This window comes from Solea solea, chromosome 3 (assembly GCF_958295425.1).
Source record: "Solea solea chromosome 3, fSolSol10.1, whole genome shotgun sequence".
Lineage (NCBI taxonomy): Eukaryota > Metazoa > Chordata > Actinopteri > Pleuronectiformes > Soleidae > Solea > Solea solea.
The window spans coordinates 36,204,889-36,231,824 of record NC_081136.1 but is presented as its reverse complement, the minus strand read 5'-3'; the positions used below and the strand labels follow the sequence as shown (position 1 = coordinate 36,231,824).

The 26,936-nt window shown below is 40.9% G+C and overlaps 3 protein-coding genes across 4 annotated transcripts; 1 reads left to right on the top strand and 2 right to left on the bottom strand.

The window, feature by feature from the left end:
• Positions 1 to 1,625: 1,625 nt before the first annotated feature.
• LOC131457026 (overexpressed in colon carcinoma 1 protein homolog) lies at positions 1,626 to 4,124 on the bottom strand. Its single transcript, XM_058625783.1, has 6 exons — positions 3,953 to 4,124; positions 3,567 to 3,591; positions 3,407 to 3,439; positions 3,216 to 3,295; positions 2,919 to 2,991; positions 1,626 to 2,206 (listed from the first exon to the last, which is right to left on the bottom strand). Exons 1-5 carry the CDS (start codon positions 4,014 to 4,016, stop codon positions 2,930 to 2,932), a joined length of 264 nt encoding a protein of 87 aa, XP_058481766.1. The 5' UTR covers positions 4,017 to 4,124; the 3' UTR covers positions 1,626 to 2,206; positions 2,919 to 2,929.
• A 734-nt stretch (positions 4,125 to 4,858) lies between these two features.
• On the bottom strand, positions 4,859 to 25,093 carry cpm (carboxypeptidase M). 2 transcript variants are annotated; one of them, XM_058625562.1, is made up of 10 exons: positions 24,429 to 25,093; positions 22,432 to 22,611; positions 14,665 to 14,762; positions 10,524 to 10,696; positions 8,884 to 8,983; positions 8,706 to 8,811; positions 8,459 to 8,629; positions 6,968 to 7,120; positions 6,470 to 6,618; positions 4,859 to 6,386 (listed from the first exon to the last, which is right to left on the bottom strand). In XM_058625562.1, the coding sequence occupies exons 2-10, from the start codon at positions 22,595 to 22,597 to the stop codon at positions 6,120 to 6,122; spliced, it is 1,383 nt and encodes a 460-aa protein (XP_058481545.1). In that variant the 5' UTR covers positions 22,598 to 22,611; positions 24,429 to 25,093; the 3' UTR covers positions 4,859 to 6,119. The 2 variants fall into 2 exon arrangements, with proteins under 2 accessions (XP_058481545.1, XP_058481546.1); XM_058625563.1 differs by lacking the exons at positions 22,432 to 22,611; positions 24,429 to 25,093 and adding an exon at positions 22,191 to 22,212.
• On the top strand, positions 18,123 to 20,412 carry LOC131456890 (tripartite motif-containing protein 16-like). Its single transcript, XM_058625561.1, has one exon. The coding sequence runs from the start codon at positions 18,276 to 18,278 to the stop codon at positions 19,947 to 19,949; it is 1,674 nt and encodes a 557-aa protein (XP_058481544.1). The 5' UTR covers positions 18,123 to 18,275; the 3' UTR covers positions 19,950 to 20,412.
• Positions 25,094 to 26,936: the final 1,843 nt, after the last annotated feature.

Sequence of the window (26,936 nt, the reverse complement as noted above, 5' to 3'; positions counted from 1 at the left end):
GTCAAAAAAGACATAGTATAGTACGTCGTCCAAAAATGGTCAAAAAAGTCATAGTATAGTATGTCGTCCAAAAATGGTCAAAAAAGTCATAGTATAGTATGTCGTCCAAAAATGGTCGAAAAAGACATAGTATAGTATGTCGCCCAAAAATGGTAAAAAACGTCATAGTATAGTATGTCGTCCAAAAATGGTCAAAAAAGTCATAGTATAGTATGTCGTCCAAAAATGGTAAAAAACGTCATAGTATAGTATGTCGTCGAAAAATGGTCAAAAAAGACATAGTATAGTATGTCGTCCAAAATTGGTTCTAAAAGTCATAGTATAGTATGTCGTCCAAAAATTGTCAAAAAAGTCATAGTATAGTATGTCGTCCAAAAATGGTTCTAAAAGTCATAGTATAGTATGTCGTCCAAAAATTGTCAAAAAAGTCATAGTATAGTATGTCGTCCAAAAATGGTTCTAAAAGTCATAGTATAGTATGTCGTCCAAAAATTGTCAAAAAAGTCATTGTATAGTATGTCGTCCAAAAATGGTCAAAAAAGTCATAGTATAGTATGTCGTCCAAAATTGGTTCTAAAAGTCATAGTATAGTATGTCGTCTAAAAATGGTCAAAAAAGTCATAGTATAGTATGTCGTCCAAAAATGATCAAAAAAGTCATAGTATAGTATGTCGTCCAAAAATGGTAAAAAACGTCATAGTATAGTATGTCGTTGAAAAATGGTCAAAAAAGACATAGTATAGTATGTCGTCCAAAAATGGTTCTAAAAGTCATTGTATAGTATGTCGTCCAAAAATGGTCAAAAAAGTCATAGTATAGTATGTCGTCCAAAAATGGTAAAAAACGTCATAGTATAGTATGTCGTCCAAAAATGGTCAAAAAAGACATAGTATAGTATGTCGTCCAAAAATGGTTCTAAAAGTCATAGTATAGTATGTCGTCCAAAAATTGTCAAAAAAGTCATAGTATAGTATGTCGTCCAAAAATGGTTCTAAAAGTCATAGTATAGTATGTCGTCCAAAAATGGTCAAAAAAGTCATAGTATAGTATGTCGTCCAAAAATGGTCAAAAAAGTCATAGTATAGTATGTCGTCCAAAAATGGTAAAAAACGTCATAGTATAGTATGTCGTCCAAAAACGGTCAAAAAAGACATAGTATAGTATGTCGTCCAAAAATGGTTCTAAAAGTCATAGTATAGTATGTCGTCCAAAAATTGTCAAAAAAGTCATAGTATAGTATGTCGTCCAAAAATGGTCAAAAAAGACATAGTATATAGTATGTCGTCCAAAAATGGTAAAAAAAGACATAGTATATAGTATGTCGTCCAAAAATGGTCAAAAACGTCATAGTATAGTATGTCGTCCAAAAATGGTAAAAAAAGTCATAGTATAGTATGTCGTCCAAAAATGGTAAAAAACGTCATAGTATAGTATGTCGTCCAGAATGTTAACATAAATCCATAAATCGTGTCAGTTTGACGTCCAAACCATTGTAAAAACTCCAATCGTAAGTTGTTGAAAGAAATGTAATTTTAATATTCAATCAGGGTTTTTATATATATTTATATACATGAACTTTAACACGTAGAAACATTATTTAAAGTGATTGACACTCGTTCTAAAAAGCAACATTCTAAAATGACAGGAAAATGTGAAACAGTTTTAATATAAAGTTATAATTTAATAACTTTTCTTACAATGAGACAACAATAGAAGAAAATGCGACTTTTCATCATTAACGTTACGTTAATCTGATTTCTATTTCGTCCTGGAGTGAAAAATGTCCATCGCAGTTTTCCTGAGCGTCTCCGTTGTTTGTTTTCGATGAAAACGCGACTCATGTTCCGCGTTTTGTCTAAAATCATCCACAGCTCGACTCATTGTCTTCTAACACGACATCAGCATCACGACGTGATCTGCATCACGACATCTGCCGAATGGGGTCGAGATGACCGGCTGCACAGTGGGATTAAAAAGGAGGAGTGGATCATGGTCGCGATGAAACCGGCGCCAGGTCTGTCAGTCCAGATCCATGTGATCCACTCTCATTAAAGTCTGGGACGTTTTTTTCACGGAGCCCGTGACGAGTCACTTAACCTCCACACGAGAGGACGCTCCGCTGAGACTCGTCACGGCAGCGTGTGATGGACACCTGCGGGGATCGAACTGCCGTCTCCTGCTGCGTCTGCAACTCCGTCACTTTACACTGAGACAAACAACAAAACACACAAACATGAGTCAGAGAGAGAGCGGGAGAGAGGGAGAGAGAGAGAGAAAGAGAGAGAGAGAGAGAGAGAGAGAGAGAGAGAGAGGCTCATGAGACAAGAACAGAGAGAGAAGTTCACTCTCTACTCTCCCACACCAAAGCCCACAGAGAAAATCAGTGATTTTAACATCACACACACAGGAGTTGTTGATCCACTGCTGCCTCCATCACTAACTTCAAATGTCTGATTTTGTCAATTCAGCTTTTAAAATCCTGCATTCAGATTTACGTCAGTGACACAAAGTGACCACACGAGGCAGCAGAGGACCAGCAGCTCCTGTGTCCCTGCGAGCTTAAATCGCTGATTTTCTCTATGGGGTTTGGTGTGTGAGAGTGAAAAGTCTGTCTCACAGTGAGATAAAGACGTGAAACATGTTCTTAAAAATATCGCAGACTCAAACTGACGTAGATTTTTTTATTTTTGTCATGCGCCCCCTGCTGGCAGCTAAGCTGTCTTCACTGAATCCAGCTGCTTTGATTGAATTTATTAATGAAGTAGAGATGAAGTGAAACTGTGCGTAGTTATTGTTCATTCACCAGCATGTAAACAAAAAAAGAGCCGAGTCAAATAAAAACACCTGTAAGTGCTGACATTAGAGGTTTCATTAATTAATGAAGACACACACACACACACACACACACACACACACACCTGGCTCTTCATTAAATCTTGAGTCCGTCCCCCCACAGTGGTTTCATGAGGGACGTTGTGTCTCTGTTGCTCTCTGGAGGAAAACAATGACACGCACACACACACACACACACACACACACGCACACACACACACACACGTCATGTGACCAGTTTAAACTTAATAGAATATAGAGGAAATATAAACACACACTAAGATAAAAACAGAGCGTCTCCCACGATCTCATCATCACCCTGGAGATTCAACAGGAAACTCTGTGTGTGTGTCTGTGTGTGTGTGTGTGTGTGTGTGTTTTACCTCTTAACGATCCTATTTGTACGTTAGCAGAGTTGCTCTGCTCAGCTGTAGATAAACCCACATACACACCACCATAGTTTCTGACACACACACACACACACACACACACACACACACACACACGCCCAGTTATGTCACACATGAAATTAAAAAGTTAGGAATAAATTGTTATATAATAAAAAATGACTTACGGTTTGTCGTCGTCGTTGGACGAGTCATTTGTCCTGTGGACACACACACATGCGCACACACACACACACACACACACACAGGAAAACATAAAAAAGGTGACTTGTTTGAAGTGTGTGTGTGTGTGTGTGTGTGTGTGTGTGTGTGTGTGTGTGTACTTACTCCTTGGTTGACACCTCGTTGCGTCCTGAAAAAAAACACAAAAGAAAAGAAAATCAATGGTCATTTTTAACGATTGTGTGCATTTAAAATAAATAAATAAATAAAAAATCTGACTCATGTGACGTCACAGCGGTGACAAACTATTAAGTTAATAAAACTATTTCATTATTTTTTTCCCCCTGAAGGTGGCAGCAGACGATGACACGCACTGTCCCTTTAACCTCGTTCATGTTGACGTCAGTTTACGACAAAAACAAGAACAACAAAAACAACACAATAAAAGCAACAACAAAAACAACAACAAAAACAAAACAAAAAACAAAAACAAAACAAACAACTCCTTTGATGAACACTTAAAGTAAAGTTAAGTGTTTTTTTCCCCTCACCTGTGCTGCTCATGTTCGCCGACACGTCCGCGGGCGACGGTGAAGAGTTTCCACATCCCATCATTCGTTTGTACGAATGAAAAACGTGATGAAAAATGTAACGACGTGAAGAAAAGATTTGTCCTTTTTTTCCCCTCTCTTCACTCTGTCCGTCTGTCTGTCTGTCTGTCTGTCTGTCCGTCTGTCTGTGTGTGAGTGAGTGAGTGTGAGTGTGTGTGTGTGTGAGTGAGTGTGAGTGTGATGCCTGGAGACAAGGTTACAACGACGCCAAGAGGAAAGGAGAGGGGCAGGGAAGGAGGGAGGAGAGGAAAGATGAGAAGAGAGAGGAGAGAGGAGAGAGGAAAGAGGGAGAGAGGGAGGGAGGAAGGAGGAGAGGATAGAGAAGAGAGGTTCACGCCTCATTGTTTTTAAGTCAAATTTTTAAATGTCTCTTTTTTTCATAATTCTGAATTAAAATGAAAAGTATATAAAATGCAGGTAATTCAAACATAAAGATTCTCATTTATAACCGAGAGTCAAATAGTAATAACACTGAATTACTTTATTAATATGATAAATCATATTTAGTATTATTATACCACAAATATAGTTATATTATAAAAATATAATCATGCAAATGTTCACAATTATAACTCTATATACATATACAGTATGTATATATATATATATATATATATTTAAATACCATAAAATAATATTTCTATACTTTTCTTGAACGTGTTCAAACAGATAAAAAGGCATGAATTTAATCATCATTTTGTCGTTTTAATAAAGGTTTTCCTTCATACAGCAGCAGCAGCAGCTGTTGTTGTTGTTGTTTACATTGTTGTTGTTGTTTACATTGTTGTCAGACGTAAACAGATGAAGTGACCGAGTCCTGCAGTCACTGCATCATCATGCATGATGATGATGATGATGGCACTTTATTTAAAGTACAAACAGAGAAATATTTGGCACAAATCTGCTGAAGGCCTCTGAGTTTCTGACCTGAAGTACAAGTACACGCTGCATGTATATAAATACTGCATATATATATATATATCTGTATATGTATGAATATACACTGTATATTCCCAGTCATTTAATCCATTGATTCGCCAAGTTGTCGACCTCTGACCTCACAAGTAATCATGTATTTTAGTAACATTTGTCAATTTGTAATTTATTTTTTAAATCTACTCAACAAACAAACAAACGTGCCATGGAAGTACTTCATGCTGCCACCAGGTGGCGCCATTGAGTCAAACTTAATATTTTCAATCTTCAAGTGTAAATTAAATCATTAATAAAAATCAAATTTCCAAAATGATGTTAGAATTTTTTTACTCAACGTCACCACCTGGTGGCAGAAGCTGTGCAGCACATCCGACATATATTTAAATTTTTGTAATATTGAAGTTTTTTTAATGTTGGGTGTACTGCTCCTCTTCTGCCACCAGGTTGCGCCTTTCAGGTATTTTTTTTTTTAATTTTTAGAATTTTTTTAATATATATAAAAATATAAGGAAATACAATAAACACTAAACTCATAAGAAAGTAAAAGAAAATAGCCCAGAGGCACCACCTTGTGGTAGAAGATGTGCAGCACATCCTAGATGAATATATATATATTTTTGTATCTATTTTAATTTGCAATAATCAGTCAGTATTTATTTTCCATGTTTGTGCTGCACAGCTTCTGCCACCAGGTGGAGTCATTTTTTTAAATCTTGTTTGTGGGTAACTTTCATCCCTAGTTCATTTTCCTTTTTGTATTTTTTCCCCCGATTTGAATTTTTTTTTTAAAAAAATCACAATTAAAAAAAAAATCAAATAAATCAATCAAATAAAAATACTTAAAAATGACGTGGCCCGGAGATCGCCATCTACAGGCGATTATCAGGAACGACAGGAAAAAGAAAGCAAAGTTCTCCTAGTGTGAGCGACACTAGGACCCTGAAACTGATGCAGCTAAATGGTATTCAGCCTTCATTTTGTTTTGTTTACACCTCTTCAAGAAAAGCAGACATTTGCTCCCAGCTCCGCCCCCTTTTTTGCGAGGATAGGAGCTATAACTGCTGCTTCAATGTAACTGCGGCGTCTTTGGCAGCGAAAAAAAACGTCAAAATGTCTCTTTATAAACCTGAAAATGTCCAACATCAAAGACCAAACCACGTCCGCTGGGTCTTCAGTCAGAGAGAAATCTCAGCGCCGCCCACAATCCGAGCGCTGCGCTCACTCCTGTCCACGTGGGCGTGGCCACTGCGCCGCCGCCCCCTTCCACGTTTAACGTGTAGTTACAGGTGGGGGTGGGGCTAAATTCGGTGGGGGTATATTGGGTGGAGTTACCCGCTGCGCGCCGCAGCAGGAAGTCATGTTTCAGGGCGGAGTAGCGGTCGGGACCGTGCGGGACGTCGAGTGTCTCCGTCAACACCTGGTGACCTGGATATGTGACCTGTCAATCAAAGAGAGAGAGAGGGAGTGTCACTGCAGTGACCAGAGTTCCACCACTAGGGGTCAGTGTGTGTGTGTGTTTACAGTGAAGGTGTAGTTTCCCGGCAGCAGCAGTCGGTAATATTCGCCGTATTTGTCGGTCCTGAACAGGCAAATGTTGCTGCGACCTTTGACCTCCACAACTGCGTTCTGCACCGGGACTCCGAAACTATCAAACACACGACCTTTGACCCCTTTTACACAGACAGAAAAACACAGTAACAGTGAGATCTTGGTGCAGTTAGTCTTCGGTCTCAGTAAAGGAAAAAAAAACTGATTTTAGCCACGTAGCAACAGACTGGGCTAATGAAAGCTACGTCAGTTCAAGCCTACGACATCTTTAAGAACATGTTCACGTCTTTATCTCACTGTTAGACGATGTCACTGACTTTCTCTACGGGCTTTGGTGTGGGAGAGTGAGTGCTTTACAAACTCCAGTTTCCTGTTGGAAAAGTCTGTCTCACAGTGAGATAAAGACGTGAAACATGGTCTTGAGATGTCGTGGACTTGCTTCTCCACAGAAGGACAGACAGGTGTACTGACCCAGGTGCACCTGCCTGATGAAGGCCAGCAGAGCTTCCCTGTTCTCCGTCCACAGAGCAGGAAGTTGATCCTTGGGAGGAAATTTGCAGCAGGAAACTTCCAGAGTCACCTCCAAACACTGAGCCCACACGTAGTTGTAGTCCTGCATCCCACCTGAACACACACACACACACACACAAATGTAGTCGTACGCTCTGTTTATATTTTGGCATCATTTCATTTTCAGCCTGTTTCTCTTTAACAACATCATGTTGAGGTTGTGACAGTGACGCTCTCTCTCTGGCCTCAGGTGCAGACGATGTCAGGTGATCAGGTTGCAATGATCAGGTTTCAGCCGACAGCAGCTCACTGTCAGGTTTTCTGTCAAGTCAAACTCTACTGTACTTTTCCACTTTCCTGCTTCATAAATCTAATATAGAAAGTACAGTTTTTGAACGTGAGAGTGTGATTTGTTCATTTATTTTACACTCATGGTCGTCTGGTCTGGCACACACATCAAGAAAGCTGTCATCACAGTGTTTTCTCTGTTTTTAGGGGTTGGCGCTCATTAATTTAGCGTTTTTCACATGAAAACGGTTGTTATTCATAAATAATTACACTACAATCTTTTATTTTGATGTAAATTCAGGTGAGAAAAAAACTAGACTTTTTGCTCCTCCTCTACTTTGTTCCCAACCAATCACAGTGCAGTTACAGAATGAGGGTGCCTCCTATTGGCTGTTGTAGAAAGCAACTGCACATATTTGTCCCTTCAGAGTAAAGAAAATTGTTCAAACATTTATAAAAAACTGCTTAAAAAGAAAAGAAAAAGAGTCTAAAAGAGTTGGCGGGCCTAAATATGGGCCTTGAGGAACACCAAAATCTAGATTTCGGACGAATATTTACCTATACATACAAAAACTCAAGAATTTTTTGAATAAACTTTAAAATTATGAAAATACAAAACTAAACATTAGAAAATATTTGGTAAATGTGTCTTAAAATCGACCATACCCTTTTCTTTAGCGGACAGTATGCTGTCCTAGCATCGTTAAATTTTTACACTGTAAAGAAACCTACAGAAGGAACGGGAGTCTTATAACTCATAACACTAGCCCATATATGACAATAACTTATACAAAGTTGAATCAAACTTGAATCTCTAAGTAACTGTAAGTAACGGTGTGATTCATTTGGTTGCCTGTTGGTGGCATCATATACCAGTTTTGGTGTGTTAGTGAGTCAGAAGCATTAAAATTCACATTTTTCTAAAATTCAAGCTTAGAAATCTTAGCAATTTGTTCTTCTTCACCCAACCTCATTTAAAAAAACGTTGATTTTTAACTTGACACTGTTTTATTCAGCATTTTTTTTAATGAGCAGCTCTGTGCGTTCTGTAGAAGAGGAAACCTAAAAAGACCACAAGTCCCATCATCCCGTGCTGCTTTATCAAGGCAACAAAACCCAGAAGTGGTTGATTGGAGCCCCCCGGTGGCAGAAAATGGTGCTGACCTTTCAGAGCGTACCACTTGTAACCATTAGTGATTCCGTCGTTGAATGACAATCCGTCTTTGCAGCTGTCACCGCGGTGCATGGAGCCGTGGTTGTAGGAGTAAACTTTGGCCAGGTGAACGAACACGTCATTGTCAGGTGTGACGCTGGCCCCGCCCACCTGCTCGCTGCCTGGACAAGAAAGCATTTTGTGTTTTATTTTTTTTGGTAAAATAACACAAATTGAAATGTTGTATTTTTTTCTTACCTCCATTGCTGTTGTCATAAGGATAACTGGCCACCAGGGCTCCTCCATGAAGGTTCGCAGAGAGGACGAACGTCTCGCTCCTCAACCAGCCAATCACAGCTCTGACCTTTGACACGGACACATCACCGCGGTTCACTTTCACGTTAAATATTATTAACAGTTTGACGTCAGCACCAACCTCTGCCTCCTGCGTCTCCTCGACAAACTGACCCTGCTGTCGCTTTCCAGCGAACGCGTCGGGAAAGTTCCTGTTCAGGTCAACGCCGTTATGGTTGGACCTAAAATGCACGACAAGAAACTTTTAGTTTGTAACTGGAAAATCTAATCTTCAGCAGACTACGTCTTTATCTCTCTGGTATTTATTTTCTGTATAAAACCTCTCTTTTCATAAAATGTATCATCTGCATATACAGACACATGTAATTTTATGACACATATATGATATTAATAGTGCACACACACAGATTTACACAGACTAAACTAGGACTCGCCTTAGTCCTAAACTAAAACCAGTTCCTCAGAAATGAGGTTCTGCCTCATTAGGACCAGGTTTTGGTCTCCATGAGGACTACTGGTCCTGACAAGGTCAGTGTTTATAACAGAAAAAGGTAAGAAAATACAAGAACACACACACCTGCCTAATCCTCACACTTAACCTAAATTTAAACCGAATTTCACCCCTGACACTAAAAAAAGGTCTTCATCCCTTAAAAATCCCCTAAAGGTTGTGAGGACCAGACAAAAATTTCCTCACCTCCTATAGTTTAGAAGCTTTTTTAGAAGCCCACAAAACCTTTAAAACAACTCTCTGAAGATATGTCCTCACTCTGCTGTAAAATCTCACAGGTCCCCACAGGAGTAGAAATACAAGAACAACAAGTACAGGTGTGTGTTTGTTTCTGTACATGTTGGGTTAAAGGAAAAAAAAACAAGACTTTGAGAGAGGACACACACACACAAGTCTGTTTACAGTACATCAAAGGGACGTCAACGTACATATAATTAGTCACTTTAAAGGCCTATACTGTGTGTGTTTCCTGCTCATCACAGTTTTTTGGGCGTTGAAGCTTCACGTTTAGTCTATACTCAACAAACATGGACTCTGAGCGTGTGTGTGTGTGTGTGTCCGTGTCCTCTCTCAAACCACAGAAACAAACATGCACACACTCACACACACACTTGTACTTGTTTTTTTATTCACAACCTTGCGGGGACCCGTGAGCTTGTACACCAGATTGAGGACACGTCTTCAAAGAGTTGTTTTTAAAGGTTTCAGACCAAATGTGATGCAAATCTTTTTTGTTTTACATACGCCGTCAAAACAAACATGCAGGTTGTGCAAATCGCGCTCGGCTAACAAACGCAAACATGTAAAACTCGAATTTGAGTGACGTCGTCAGTTGAAAAAGTACAGTATAGAATTATGTCTAAAGAGGGCGGTGCAGAAAGTTACTGTCAACCAGATACTGAATCTTGCGGGCCAGTTTTGGCCCTCGGACCACAAGTTGCTGCCCGCTGCTCTCGTACATGTCTTCGTGAGGACTTTGAGTTTGTGTGGACATTTTTTTTCAGGCTTAGGATCGAGTTCAAGGTTTGGACGTGACGGACAAGGTCAGGGGTCAAAGGGCATTGAGTGTCCTCACTAAGGAGGCTGTACAAGAATGTGTGTGTATGTGAGTCACAGTCACCCACCCACTGAAATTCTTGGAAAGGCGTCACATTTTTCCCTTAAATGTTCCCTCAGGTGAATTTTAAGTGTCAGCCTTCGTCAAACATTCACAGCTTCAGGAATGTGTGTGTGTGTGTGTGTGTGTGTACCTGCCCTGGCTGAACTGACAGTGCGTTCCCGCATCATCGAAGCCGTCCGGGTTCATGGTTGGGAGGATGTGGATGCGCGTGCTGTTCAGCAGCTGCACTGACCACGCCTCCTTGTTGCGGTGACCTCTGACCAGGTCGTCGATGAGCTGAAGCAGCAGCACGCGGCCAAGGACCTGAGCAAACACACGTCCAGGTTTCTGTCACTTTACGGGGACCTCACATTCACACTCAGTCGCAATGAAAAGTACAAATTCGTAGTCTATTTTAAAACACGTCTATAGTTAATATTACAAAAAACAAGTTTCTGCGTTGAAAACAGATTACTAACATCGCAAATTTTTTACAAAAAAAGTTACATACATTACAAACGTGACAAAAAAAAACTAAAAAATGTTGTTGCTAACTTTACAAAAATGTTAAATGTTAAAACAGTAACGTCACTTTTTTTTTTAACAAAAAAAGTGTTATTTTTTTTCATTGAAGGGGATGTTTGCATGCAGCTGCTAATGTCGAACGACCAACAGGAGGCGCTCTCTCCACCTAAAGTGCCCAGTGACTGGTCGAAGTTGAGAGGAGACGCAGAAGTCCAGTTTTTTTTTGAAGAATCAGGTGTGTTTGTTTTTTTCAAGTGACGAAACATTTCTGTTGGATGAGTCGGGACGTTCTCTGCTGACGGACAGAGCGGGGGGTGGGGGGCGGAGCCGAGGTCATGAGTCATCGACGAACCGAAAAAAAAACAGGGCCCTGTGGTTTTTGTGTCTGACTCGACGTCAGGAGGGAGAAAAAAAACTTTGTGAATGAATGAGAGTCTCAGGAGGGAGAAAGAGAGAAGGGTGGGAATAGAGAGGTGTGTGTGTGTGTGTGTGTGTGTGTGAGAACCACCCACACACACACACACACGTTAGAACTCGCTCTCCCTCTGGCCATCATTTTCTTTTCTTTGTTTCGCTGCTTTTTCTCGCTGAGTTGCTGTCACACACACACACACACACCCGTGTATTCGTCCACACTCGTCACTTTATGACATCAGCGCGTTAATATTTCGTTTTGTTGCGATGAAAAATTTATTTATCGTGACCAACAGCAACAGCAGCAAGTATCATAATGATGTAAAAAAACAAAGTAAAACTACGTCAGTCGGAGTTAAATTGTAACAAAATGACACGCCCAGATCGTGTGGCTGGGAGTTCAGTTACTGTTGCAACTGCAGCTCGAGACTGAAGTCTCCAAAACAAGACAGAGACGGACAGAACTCGCAGAGGAAAGTGATGATTAACTGTGTGTGAGGAAGGTTAAGAAAAACATGTCGCTATGCTACAAAAACACGCTCCAAGAAATCATGGTACCAACGTGAGAAAAAGATGTTACTATCTTACACAACATGCTGCTACATTACAAAAATCATGTCACTAATGTTACAAAAACGTTACTAATGTAACACAAATGTTACAAAACTATGTTACCAAAAAGAAAATCACTTTTCAGGAGTTATAAAACATCAAAACATGTTACAAAAAGATCACGTTACTAATATTGTAATGTAATGTGTCTCCTCTATTATGATAAACGTTATTCATCATTTTAATTTGTGTGATTTAAACCAGTGTTTCCAAACTTTCTACATGAGGACTGGTTATGTTTCACGACTAGAGTAAAACTTTTATATTTTATACATGATATTTAAAACAAATGCATTAATGTGAACTAAACGTGAGGGTCCCGAACCAGTGTTTGGGAACCACCGGTGTGACCTGTTCATGTGTCAATAACGTACAGTCACAGACTCGAGTGTTTAGACGACGAGATAAACCAGAGCCGCGTTGTTTATGTAGCTGTGCATTAGCACATGTAAGCTAAAGTGTGTGTGTGTGTGTGTGTGTGTGTGGTCACACAGTTTGTGTGTGTGTGTGTGTGTGTGGTCACACAGTGTGTGTACAGTTTGAGTTTCCGTAGAAAACCCAGGAAACGCTCGCCCTCTTTTCCTCTCAGTCACAACTGAAAACAAGGTGCCAATTAATTTTGATCAAACAAAAACTTTGAATGTGTGAGCAGCTACGTGATCACAGACGTGGGCGTCGACTTCACATCCTGACAGACGTGGGCGTCTGCTCGTCACGTCCTGGCGAATGACAATAAAAGAGCCGCCGTCTGTCATCGTCACAAGACGAGGACAGACCTGACAAATCATCACTTGTCTGTCACTATCAGACCCGCCCACCTGCTCACACACTTCCTGTGAACGCACAGTGCGTGTCTGGAGTCTTCAAAACAAGACGAAGAGACACACAAGAGACGCACAAGAGACGCACAAGAGACACACAAGAGACGCACAAGAGACGCACAAGAGACAGCGGCTGGATGTTACTGAGTCACGAGAAGGCAGATTCACTGATGTCACAACAAGAAATCATGTTACTAACGTCGCACAAATGTTACAAAAATTGTTGCCAATGTTATAAACAGGTTACTAATGTTACAAAAAATCTTTAAGGATTCAAGGCTATTTTAAGGTTAAAAAAATGGTTACTAACGTCGCAAATTTTTTACAAAAAAGTGTTACAAATATTACAAAGATCTGCGTTACAAACGTGACAAAAACAGGTTACTAGCGTTGCAAAAATGTTACCAAAAAATTGCACGAGAAACATTACAAAAAACAAGTTGCTGCGTTAAAACAGGTTACTAACATTGCAATTTAAAAAAAAAAGTGTTCCAAATTTTACAAAAAAATGTGTTAGAAACGTGACAAAAAACAAGTTGCTAAAAAAATAGGTTACAAATGATACAAAAATCATCAAAAGTTTTGACGGTTTTGATGGTTGTGAAAGTTTAATCTTTGATCTACATCCCATAAACAATGTTTATATAACGTGATGAATGTTTATTTCAGATACAGAAGAAAACAACAACTGCGAAGTGGGAAGCAAACTCTAACCGGCATCTGGTTTCCATGGTTACTGTCAATGGTTGATCATGCTGCATGTGTGAGAAAGTCAGCGCTAATGTCCTTAAACAGACACACACACACACACACACACACACACACACACACAGTCAGCAAACAGAGTCGGCGGAGTGTGTCGGTTCACGGAAACTTCCAGAAAAGGCCTTTTCACTGTGTTCACACACGCGCGCACACACACACACACTGTGTGACCACACACACACACACACACAAACACACGCACACACACACACACACACAGATCCTTGTCTCTGCTGTTTTCAGTTCCCAGGGCATAAGTTTGAGCGAGCGAGAGCGAGGACCTAAAAACCTAATCGCCTCCTTGACACTGAGAAGATGAACACAAGTGTCATGTGACCGGAGCCAAGCTGCACAGTCACAGAGGTGGAGCAGAGAAGATCTAATCACATGACTGATCTGTTTTTATCTCCTGTCGCTGTAAAAACACAGAAACATTCTACGTCAAAATCTACGTCAGTTTAAGCCTACGACATCTTTACGAACCTGTTTCGTGTCCTTGTCTCACTGTTAGACAGGAAACTGAAGCTTTTAAAATGTCTCGTGTGGTCACTTTGTGTCACTGAGGTCAATTCGAATGCATCATTTCAAAAGCCGAATTGACAAAATAAGACATTTGAACGTAGTGACGGAGGCAGCAGTGGATCAACAGCTCCTGTGTGCTGTGATGTTAAAATCATTGATTTTCTCTATGGGCTTTGGTGTGGGTGTCAGTCCCTCATTCAAACACACAAATCTGCCACACTGTCGTCGTGTGTTGCTGTGACAGGATTTCATTTGAACTCAAACTGCACCTTTACTTTGACGGAAAGATAACCTCCGTATCCGTTGCCATGGCAGCGGCAGCGGCAGCGAGTTTTTCCTGTTGTTTTTGTTTTGTTTGTTTCTGATGAATCAGTAGATTTATTTATCATGTTGCCCGTTTTAATGTTGACTCAGCTCATTGTCCATTTTACACACACACACACACACACACACACACACACGCACACAGAATACAAAAGTGCGTACGGGCCGAGTCTGACTCTCAATAGCTTTTGTTGAATCTCTTTAGTCTCTTTTTATTCCTGTTTCCTGTCGACAAGGAGGGGCCCTGTGTGTGTGCGTGTGTGCGTGTGTGTGTGTGTGTGTGTGTGTGTGTGTGTGTGTGTGCCTCACCTCATTTCCATGCATGTTAGCCACATATTTGAACTCTGGGATGCCGATGGAGTGATGCCGAGGACTGAGGCTGAGAACTAACACCCACAGCTGCTGACCTGAGAGAAACACACAGTTACAGAGTCAAACGCCGTCTGTTCACACCGTGCATTTGTTTATTTGCTCAAAGAGAACATTTTTAGATTTTTAGTGGTTTGTGACGAGCTGAGTCCAGTTCGGAGGGCGAAGACCTTAAAGCGCACACTCTGTTTCCTGTGTGCGGGACAGGTGAGGTCAGGTGGCTAGGTCACATGACAGTAAGTGATCCCGAAGCACTGCGTGTATGCGGCATTTGTTGTTTTATAAAGAACCGGCGCAGAACCTGCTTTAGAATGATGACGTTTTTAGGTTTTCTACGAGATGGCGTTAAAACCGCGACCGACTAGCTTATTCATTATTCACGTTCCTTCGTTGTAACCCCGGAACCTGTGTGGCTGGCTCCTTTGTTTACGTGTTCTTTGTTAACGTGCTAGTCCGCTACTTTCCTTTCTCCCGGAATCAGCCTTTGTTCTGGAGTAAGTTAGCACATGCAGTATCATCTTGGTTTGATTACTCTTTATTTTTACATTTATTACTTGTTTGTACTTCGTGTTTTGTGCATAATTAGTCTTACCTGCGCTGTATTTGTGTGCCGTTTTGTTTCGTACTTTGAAGAGGCCATCAAGCTAACGATGATGAAACAGCCGTGTGTGACTTTTGAACCCGTGCTGAGTGGAGTGAGGTGTGTATCTTGTATATTGTGTGTTTATAAATTGTAAACAAACTTGTGGTAACTAAGCCAAATGTAATTATTGTCGTTTATTATTTTTGAAGTACTTTAAGTATTTCTATGTGTAGTGTATAGTTGGATTTGGATGCACTGTGGAAATGAGATTTGTCAAATTTGTCTCAGTTGTAAGTGTTATTAATTAAGTTCATTCTGTGCTTATTTTTTAGTTTTCACTGTGCTATAAATAAAGAGAATTGCACCTGTCGAGACTCTCTGCCATTATTAAATACACCAAGGGCTGCTACAGTGAAAACCCATCGCTAGTCATCCACCACGCCCGTGTACGGATACCGCAGCTGCAGTGAGAGACCTTTAGCTAACTCGTAAAACTAATCACATAGGCTACATGGTATTAAAGTTGATTTGGTAAAATTAACCTAAAAGTACCTACTCAGCTAATCCGTCATACAGTATGATATGTTGGCAAAATAGAGAGTACAATAACTGCCATATCCTGAGTTATTCAAAGGACAATTTTAAATGTGTGATACTGAATTGTGTAAAAGGCTTGAGCCCTAAGGTTGAAAGTGAGATCATGAGATGTCATCACAGGTAGTGTAAATGAACTGTTCGCACAGAGAACTATGCTCGGCTGGAGCATTATAGGGTCATCCAACCCCCATTTGGATAGACAGGGAAATCAGAGCTTTGTGCACCGAGTTGCAGTAAAGAAAATGCCACAAACCACCGATGTGCTGAAGTTCTAGAATCAGACTTTTAACGAAAGGAGTTATGAGGACAAGTAGGTCTCTCAGGATGATGTTCTCTTCATACAGCTACTTAGTGACAACATTAGGCAGAAGGCGGATGGACACTAAGAGATGCCCCTCCCTTTCAAGGGCAGCGGTCCACCGACACTACCAAACAATAAAAAGCTGGCTACTATTCGGTTGCAACACCTGAAAAGGAAATTAAAAAAGGCCAACAAAGAATACTACGACCACGACATCGTCTTCATGAAAGAGACAATCGACAAGCCCCTTCTGTTTCTGAGAGACAGACTCTGTGGTACATCCCTCATCATGGGGTTAACCACCCCAAGAAACCAAGCAAACTAAGAGTTGTTTTGATTGCCCAGCAAAGTTTTGTGGCATCGCTCTAAACGACACTTTACTGACAGGTCCTGACCTAATCAACTCTCTGGTGGGAGTTCTGTGACACTTTAGAAAGGAAGCAGTGGCTGTAATCTGTGACATCGAAAAGATGTTCCATCAGTTCTGTGTCTTACCCGAAGTTTGCTTCTTTTCGGTGCCGCCTCCTCCCCAGGATGTGCCAACTTCGGTCTTAAGTACCTGGCACAGCAAGACAAGTCTGACTATTCTTCATCGCCAGCCTTCATTGAGAAGAACTTTTATGTGGATGATGGGTTAATCAGTGTTCCATCAGTCAAAGAGGCTAAGGAATTGATTGTTGAAGCACAGGAGCTGTGCAAAGGTGCAGGCCTACGTCTACACAAATTCAACTCTAATCAAAGGGAGGTCCTTTCATGTGTAGCCCCCTCAGAAACAGCGGCAACAACTGAACAGCTCAACCTTTGTCCAGACGTATCACCAGAAGGACACATACTTGGTATTCAGTGGTCGTTAGGAAATGACACCTTCGGTTACAACGTCGATGCAAAGAATCACCCCCCAACTCGCCGTGGTCTCTTGTCAGTTGTTGCCACTCTGTATGACCCACTTGGGTTTGTTGCTCCCTTCACCCCGAGTGGAAAGTACATCCTGCAGTACCTGTGTCGCAGAGGCAATGGATGGGATGATCCACTTCCTGAAAATCTGCATCCATGTGGGAGGAGTGGAAGAATGGTCTGCAAAAGCTAAAGGAAGTCACCATACCCAGGTGCTACCACCCTCAAGACTTTGGTAACATTGTCAGGGTGGAACTGCACCATTTCTCAGATGCTAGTAATATAGGGTATGGTTCATGTTCCTACCTAAGGTACAAAAACGACAAAGACAAAGTCCATTGCAGTCTTGTTATGGCCAAAGCTAGGGTTGCACCCATTAAGGTCGTAAGTATCCCAAGACTGGAACTCTCCACAGCAGTCATTTCAGCCAGGATGAGTGTTATGCTGAAGACTGAATTTGAGATGAAAATTGACGAGGAATTCTTTTGGACTGACTCTCAGGTACTTATCAACAATGAAGCACAAAGGTTCCATATGTTTGTTCCAAACCGTGTTCAAATGATTAGAGAGAATACAGATCCAAGTCAGTGGCACTATGTTGACACGGCACAACACCCAGCCGACCATGCCTCCCGAGGTCTTTATGCAGCACACATCTCCTCAGCTGGTTGGTTATCAGGGCCCAAGTTTTTATGGGAACAAGAGGTGTTTCCAACACCTAGCCCTCAGGCAGACTGGATGATGCCTCGCTTAGAACGTTGTTTTATGAGGCAATGGCCGTTGTCAACAGCCGCCCAATGAATGTTGATGGAATCAATGACCCCATGTCACCTGAACCCTTGACTCCAAACCAGGATCAGCAGATGGTTAATTTGGCTTGTTCGGTTAATTGTAAAACACTGTGTACACGCACACACACACTGATTTGTTAAACAAATTTTATCCAGCGTGTTTTAGTTTTACATACCACACACACACACACCAGGGAGTGTCACTCAGAACAGAGGTCAGATTGACAAAAGGAGGGGGAGGAGCCAACAGGTGGAGACGAGTCAGAGCCGACAGGCTCCGCCCAGTGCCGCGTCACATGTTGTTGACATCAGAGCAAACCTGTTTCAAACCTGTTATAATTCTGAGGAAGAGAAACTCAGACCGTCGTGGTGACAGAGCGGTGAAATGGCAGGAGTTCATCTGCAGAGAGAAACCTTGTCTTGTTCCATCTGTTTGGATCTTCTGAAGGAACCTGTGACTCTTTCCTGTGGACACAGCTTCTGTAAGAACTGTATTAAAGACCACTGGGACTCAGAGGAGCAGAGGAGGATCTACAGCTGCCCTAAGTGTAGAAAGATCTTCACACCGAGGCCTAAACTGAAGAAAAACGTCATGTTAGCAGATTTAGTGGAGGAGCTGAAGAAGACTGAACTCCACGCTGCTCCTGCTCATCACTGCTATGCTGGAGCTGAAGATGTGGACTGTGATGTCTGCACTGGCAGGAAACGTAAAGCTCACAAGTCCTGTTTGGTTTGTTTGGCCGCTTACTGTGAGGAACATCTCCAGCCTCATCATCAATCACCTGCATTTAAGAAACACAAGCTGATGGAGCCGTCCAAGAACCTCCAGGAGAACATCTGCCCTCGTCACGATGAGGTGATGAAGATGTTCTGCCGCACTGATCAGAAGTGCATCTGTTATCTCTGCTCTGTGGACGAACATAAAGACCACGACACAGTCTCAGCTGCAGCAGAGAGGACGCACAAGCAGAGAGACCTGGATCTGAGTCGTGTAGAAGTCCAGCAGAGACTCAGGGACAGAGACAGAGACGTGAAGGTGCTTCAACAGGAGAGGAAGACTCTCACTCTCTCTGCTGATAAAGCTGTGAAGGACACAGACCAGAGCTTCACTGAGATGATGGGTCTCCTGCAGAAGAGAAGCTCTGACGTGAAGCAGCAGATCAGATCCAAGCTGGAAACTGAGGTGAGACGAGTCACAGACGCCGAGAAGAAGCTTCAGCAGGAGATCACTGAGCTGAAGAAGAGAGAAGCTGAACTGAAGCAGCTCTCACTCACACACGACCACAACCAGTTTCTCCTCAACTACCGCTCACTGCCAGCACTCAGTCCGTCCACACACTCGTCCACCATCAACGTCCGTCCTCTGAGACACTTTGAGGACTTGACAGCGGCTGTGGCAAAGCTCAGAGGTCAACTGCAGGACGTCCTGACCGAGACGTGGACAGACATCTCACTGGCTGTGGCTGAAGTAGATGTTTTACTGACAGAACCAGAACCAGAACCAAAGACTAGAGCTGGATTCTTCAGATATTCAGAGGAAATCAAACTGGATCCAAACACAGTTCACACACATCTGTTATTATCTGAGGGAAACAGAAAAGTGACATTTATGGATAAAGATCAGTCTTATCCTCATCACACAGACAGATTCACTGGTTATCGTCAGGTCCTGAGTGAAGAGAGTCTGACTGGACGTTGTTACTGGGAGGTGAAGTGGACAGGAAGAGGAGTTTATGCGGCAGTGACGTACAAGAACATCAGAAGATCAGGTTCACATGAAAGTTTATTTGGATTAAATGACAAATCTTGGGCTTTAGATTGTGATGAACACAAATGTCAGTTTGTTCACAACAGTATCAAGACTGTTGTCTCAGATGTTAAAGTCTCCAGAGTGGGAGTTTACCTGGACCACAGAGCAGGTCTTCTGTCCTTCTACAGAGTCTCTGACACCATGACTCTGCTCCACAGAGTCCAGACCACGTTCTATCAGACTCTCTATGCTGGAGTTTGTCTTTATTCTTCATCTGGAGCCACAGCAGAGTTCTGTAAACTCAAATAATCTGGAGTTCTTTCAGCAGCAGTGAGTTAAACTCTGAGTTTAAATCTTTAACTTTTGACTTTTGAATTCAAACTGTGAGCAACTTTATTGACAAAGTTTCTTTCATTTGCTCATTTTGTTAAGTGTATTTGATTCATGGTTAAGTGCAAATGATTCATGGTTAAGTGTAAATGATTTATGGTTAAGTGTAAATGATTCATGGTTAAGTGTAAATGATTCATGGCTAAGTGTATTTGATTCATGGTTAAGTGTAAATGATTCATGGTTAAGTGTAAATGATTCATGGTTAAGTGTAAATTATTTATGGTTAAGTGTAAATGATTCATGGTTAAGTGTAAATGATTCATGGTTAAGTGTATTTGATTCATGGTTAAGTGTAAATGATTCATGGTTAAGTGTATTTGATTCATGGTTATGTGTAAATGATTCATGGTTAAGTGTATTTGATTCATGGTTAAGTGTAAATGATTCATGGTTAAGTGTAAATGATTCATGGTTAAGTGTATTTGATTCATGGTTAAGTGTATTTGATTCATGGTTAGGTGTAATTGATTTGATTTATAGTTAAGTGTAATTGATTCATGGTTATGTGTAATTGATTCATAGTTAAGTGTATTTGATTCATGGTTAAGTGTAATTGATTTGATTCATAGATAAGTGAATTTAATTTATAGTTAAGTGTATTTTATTCATAGTTAAGTGTATTGGATTCATGGTTAAGGGTATTTGTTTCATGGTTAAGTGTATTTGATTCATGGTTATGGGTAATTGATTCATGGTTAAGGGTAATTGATTTGATTTATAGTTAAGTGTAATTGATTCATGGTTATGTGTAATTGATTCATAGTTAAGTGTATTTGATTCATGGTTAAGTGTAATTGATTAGATTCATAGATAAGTGAATTTAATTTATAGTTAAGTGTATTTTATTCATAGTTAAGTGTTTTGATTCATGGTTATGGGTAATTGATTTCATTCATAGATAAGTGAATTTAATTTATAGTTAAGTGTATTTTATTCATAGTTAAGTGTATTTGATTCATGGTTAAGGGTATTTGTTTCATGGTTAAGTGTATTTGATTCATGGTTAAGGGTAATTGATTCACGGTTATGGGTAATTGATTCATGGTTAAGGGTAATTGATTGGTTCATTGATTGTAGAAATCAATAAAAGTTGGGATTGTAAAACTTAAAAAATAACTGAACTCATAAAATCTTTGCCAGTTTAGGTCTACAACAACTTAAGAACATGTTTCATGTCTTTATCTCACTGTTAGACGGACTTTTCCAACAGGAAACTGAACTGAAACCACTCACTCTCCCACACCAAACAACTGTGAACTGTGATGGTAAAATCACTGATTTTCTCTATGGGGTTTGGTGTGGGAGAGTGAGCAACAATGGCACCATGGCGTCCATGTGTTCACTGTGCCAGACCAACCCCCCCCCCCCACACACACACACATCTGATTGATAAAGTGTCATTCACTATAGCAACAATGACACTGCACAAGTCTGTGTGTGTGTGTGTGAGGTTAATGTAATCTGGGACAACTTAATCTGGCTAATCTCTATCACACACATACACACACACACATGCACACAGCTAATCCAAGCTAATCTAGGACACCAGCCAGCCTGTGTCTGACCGGCAGTCGCTGTGTGTTCTCATGGAGACCAAAACCTGGTCCTAATGAGGCAGAACCGCAATTCTGAGGAACTCAGGAACTTCCATTGACGTAGAGTGGGTTTTAGTGGGGGAGTGGAGTGGGTTTTAGTGGGGGGGTAGAGTGGGTTTTAGTGGGGGAGTAGAGTGGGTTTTAGTGTGGGTTTTAGTGGGGGAGTAGAGTGGGTTTTAGTGGGGAAGTAGAGTGGGCTTTAGTGGGGAAGTAGAGTGGGTTTTAGTGGGGAAGTAGAATGGGTTTAAGTGGGGGAGCAGGGTGGGTTTTAGTGGGGGAGTAGAATGGGTTTTAGTGGCGGAGTAGAGTGGGTTTTAGTGGGGGAGTAGAGTGGGTTTTAGTGGGGGAGTAGAGTGGGTTTTAGTGGGGAAGTAGAGTGGGTTTTAGTGGGGAAGTAGAGTGGGTTTTAGTGGGGAAGTAGAATGGGTTTAAGTGGGGGAGCAGAGTGGGTTTTAGTGGGGGAGTAGAGTGGGTTTTGGTGGGGGAGTAGAGTGGGTTTTAGTGGGGGAGTAGAGAGGGGTTTTAGTGGGGGAGTAGAGTGGGTTCCACCATAAACACTAACCTTGTCGGGACCAGTAGTCCTCATGGAGACCAAAACCTGGTCCTAATGAGGCAGAACCTCCTTTCTGAGGAACTGATAAAGTTTAGGACTCAGACTTGAAGCTGTGACTGAAGTGTGAAGTCATGACGTGTTTTGAAACACTCCAGCGTTTGCTGATGTGTTGCTTCATTCCACTGGTTCCCAAAGTCTGGGTGGGGACCCACAGGTGGGTCAGGGGAGGGTTTTTGTGTCGGTGGTTTACCTCTGACCGAGCGGCCGATGCTGTACACGTGTGCGATGTCGGGGTTGGAGGTGCTGATGTCGTGGAGGTACTTCTCGATCTCGCCGTTTCTGTGGTAACGAAACTCCAGCGCTGTGGTGGGCGTGAGGATGAAGAGGGGGAGGAGCAAGAGGAGGAGTGATGACATCACTGCGGCGTAACCTGCAAGAGGAGAATTTATTTACCATTACACACTATTTCTCTCTTGTAAATGTACCCACTGTGGGGCTAATAAAGGACTTACCTTATCTTTGATGACCTGGCCTCAAATTTGTATTTATTTTTTTACTACACGGCATAATTTTGACACATTTATTTTCTACATTTAGCGCAGATGTTATTTTACTAGTAATCCATCAGGTGGCAGCGCTGTATTATAAAAGCATATTCAGAAAGTACTGAAAATTGATTAAAAATAAAATCTATTCAAAAACAGCACTTATGGATGTGACATTTTTGTCACCTAAGGCACTGAGAAGGAGGAAATCACGCTACACAAATAATAATTAAGTAAAATAATCAGTGATGTAGTTAATCTGAACTTTATCCCAGGCTATTTGATCCCTCCAAAGTAAATGTTATCATCGTGTGGTATATGGTAAATATTGCATATTTAGTTGTTTTCCCCCCTTAATGTAAATAAGTGGTGTAATTGAAAGTATATATATATATATATATATATATATATATATATATATATATATATACATATATATATATATATATATGTACACTACCGGTCAAAAGTTTTAGAACACCCCAATTTTTCCAGTTTTTTATTGAAATTCATGCCATTCAAGTCCAATGAATAGCTTGAAATGGTACAAAGGTAAGTAGGCACCCCTTGTGAACTGCTAGGTTAAAACAAAGGTAAGTTTACCCAAAACTGAAGAATAATATACATTTCAGAATGGCCTTTTTCAGGGAAAAAGAAATGGATTAACAACTTAGAGCAGTTCTGCAGCAATGGAGGTTGATCAAGCCTTGAAAGTTGGTTCTACCAATTCCTACAGGTGTTCCAACTTTTCTTTATTACTTACAACCCTCTCTGTCTGCATAAAAGTAGTGAGCATCATTTGAACAGTATTGTACTGCAGAAAGTAGTGTGTTCCCATAAAAATGTCAAGAAAAAGGCAATTAACAATGGAAGAGAGACAGACCATCATAACACTTCAAAATGTAGGGTTTTCCTACAGAGAAATTGCGAAGAAAGTCAAGGTGTCAGTGAGTACAGTTTCCTTCACCATCAAAACGCACTCAGAAACTGTGAGAAACTGACAGGAAGTGGTCTGGCAGACCCAAAGCCACAACAGAATCAAAAGACAAGTTTCTGAGAGTAAACAGCTTGATTTTCAATAAAAAACTGGAAAAATTGGGGTGTTCTAAAACTTTTGTCCGATAGTGTATATATATAGGTGACTATATATATATCACCTATATATATAGGTGATATATATGTATATGTATATATATATATATATATACATATACATATACATATACATATACATATACATACATATATATGTATACACATTACATTACATTACATGTCATTTAGCAGACGCTTTTATCCAAAGCGACTTACAATAAGTGCATTTAAACATTTGGGTACAAAACATAAAACATATATACACATGTGTATATATAGCTTATATTACAAATAACAAGCGCAAAAAATAAAAGTTTAAATCCCAACTGACTGAGACAGAGTTTAATTAATCTCAGATAAATCTCATAATTAAAGAACAAAACAGCCTGAACCACACATAATAATAATAATAATCATAATAATAGAAAAATAAACAATACAATATGACAACGTTTGTATTAAATACATTATATTTACTGTAATAATGTTAAATATTGTTGTAACAAAATTAAGTTATCTGACCAAAGTGTCCGTTTGTGCGTCTTAAAGCTGACGAATCGATTGGTCAACAAGGAGAAGGTTCGATCACGACAGTTGGGGCTCGTACCTGTCCACTGTGGTCCCCGCGGATCCGAACGACACCGAGAAACACCGACGAAACACCGAGAAACACCGACGAAACACCGAGAAACACCGAGAAACACCGACGAAACACCGAGAAACACCGACGAAACACCGAGAAACACCGACGAAACACCGGCAAACACCGGCAAACACCGGCGGAGAGACGAGACTCAGCTGCTGCTGCTGAAGAGAAGAAGAAGACACTTTACTTCTCATTCATCAGCGGTTCTACCAGAGGGGCGGGGCTTACAGGAGAGTGTGTGTGTGTGTGTGTGTGTGTGTGTGTGATGATTGACTGTGTGTTTTACTCGTTCACTTTCAAGTTTAACTTTAATTGATCCCCCATGTAAAGGGAGAGTTTACATTTTTTTAAATGTGTGGTTATAAGGAAAATGTAAGAAACTATAAATCTACGATGTCTTCACGACACATTCACGTCTTTATTTCACTGTGAGACAGAACAGGAAAGTGAAGTTTGTAAACCACTCACTCTCCCACACCAAAGCCCATAGAGAAAATCAGTGATTTTAACATCACAGCACACAGGAGCTGTTGATCCACTGCTGCCTCCATCACTGAGTTCTAATGTCTTATTTTGAAATCCTACATTTAAATTAACTGACACAAAGTGACCACACGAGGCAGCAGTAGACCAGCAGCTCCTCATAAATCGCAGGTTTTCTCTATGGGGTTTGATGTGGGAGAGTAAGCGGTTAATAAAGTGACACAAAGTTCCATGTGTGATAGTCTACTATATCTAAAGAACACGTTCACTTTATCTCACTGTTACACAGACTTTCCAACCACTCACTCTGTGTATCATACATCAAATGTATATGTATATAAAAAAGAACAAAGACAAACCGACTGTAGACACTAAACAAATCATCCAAAAACCCGTCGTTTACCTTAAGACCCTAATAAAACCTTAATCTGAGCCTGGAAACTAAAGTAGAGTCTAATGAGAGGAAGCATCAGTTTCCTGTTTGATGATGATGGTGATTTGGCGCCATCTGCTGGCTGCTGCTCTACACCACAACACAACAAATTCCATCACAAAGCAGCACCTAAAATATTTACATTTTGATCTTTGATCCACTGGATCCAGAATCCTGTTTTTTTTGGGTTTTTTTTAAAATCTGTAATTGTTTTTTTTTTTAAACAGTTTTGATGAGAGGAAGTCGGACAAACCTTCAGACCAAGTCACGTGACATCCAGAGCTCTATGAGGACAACATTTTCAGGGTCACTGAGGACGTCCAATGGTCCACAAAGACACTTATGATTACTGATCTTTGAGAGGTTTTGAGAGGGTTTTTTGGGGTGGGTTTTAAAGTCCTTGACGCATGGCTGTTCAACAGGTGGTGTAAGACGTCCAAAAGAGATTGCACGGTCTCAGGGATCTCTTTGAACAGGCAGTAGGGGATTTGAGGAAGTTGTAAGGGGGGGGCCTTGAAGAGTCCTTGAATAGTTTGTAGGAAAAACTTGAAGTGGATTCTTGAGATCTCTGCAGAGACAGACGGTCCTTGAAGAAGTTCCAGGGGTTTCAGAGACCTTGGGAGTGTTTTGGTTGGGGGGAGCTCTCCTTTAGGACTTGTAAACATTCGTCACACACACAAACACACATCTTTTTAAAAGTGGAATTAGTATTCTGATGAATCCTTGGCTCGGTGTCAGGCGTGCGTTTCTGCGTTCTCAGCTAATGCTCGCATTAAAGTAAAACCGACAGCTCCCAAAGTGATTTTAATCCTGCGTCGCAACAATGTCGGCGGGGGGGGGGGCGCGGCTGATTGACAGCTCATTTAAACAGACATGGTCAAGGAGATGAGAGACGTGGCTCAGTAACAGGAAGTTAATGAAGCCGCGGGGGAAGACGGACAGGTACAACATCAGCGCTACACTCGTCCGTCTACTCCGTGTAATTGAAATCTCATTTTGTAAAAACGCGGCTGATTCACCTGCTTTTTTTTCTCCCACTCCAAACACGTCGGGGACGGAAAAAAGAAGCTTCAATTTACACTGAAAACAAAGAGTGAAAAATCCATTTAAACTTCAGAAACCAACTCAGCAGAGACGCGTATTATAGTCGGAGAAATAATGCAGCTACGTGTGATTTTAAGGGCTGATGTGGTAGACGAGGTTCAGAGTCAGCCTCAGGTGAGTGAAACAGAAACTTTAATTGTCCTCCAAGGGGAACAACTGTCTTTGGTTCGAACAAATAAATTCACTTTAAATGGTTGGAAACAAAGTTGACCAAGCCCACCACCTGACATCAGGTGACAGTTCTGAGGAAGGCGGAAGATACACGGCTGAAAAACTGGTTAACAAGGTAAAGGAAAACTTCCTGTTGTCTTAAAAAACAAACCAAAAAACTAAGTTCAATCAGTAGACGTTACATAGTACATTAAATGCCATACACAAAAAAAGTGACTTCAACTTCAACCAAAGTATTTTTCCTGGTAACATACCTGTACTTTTAGGTTCTTTAGATA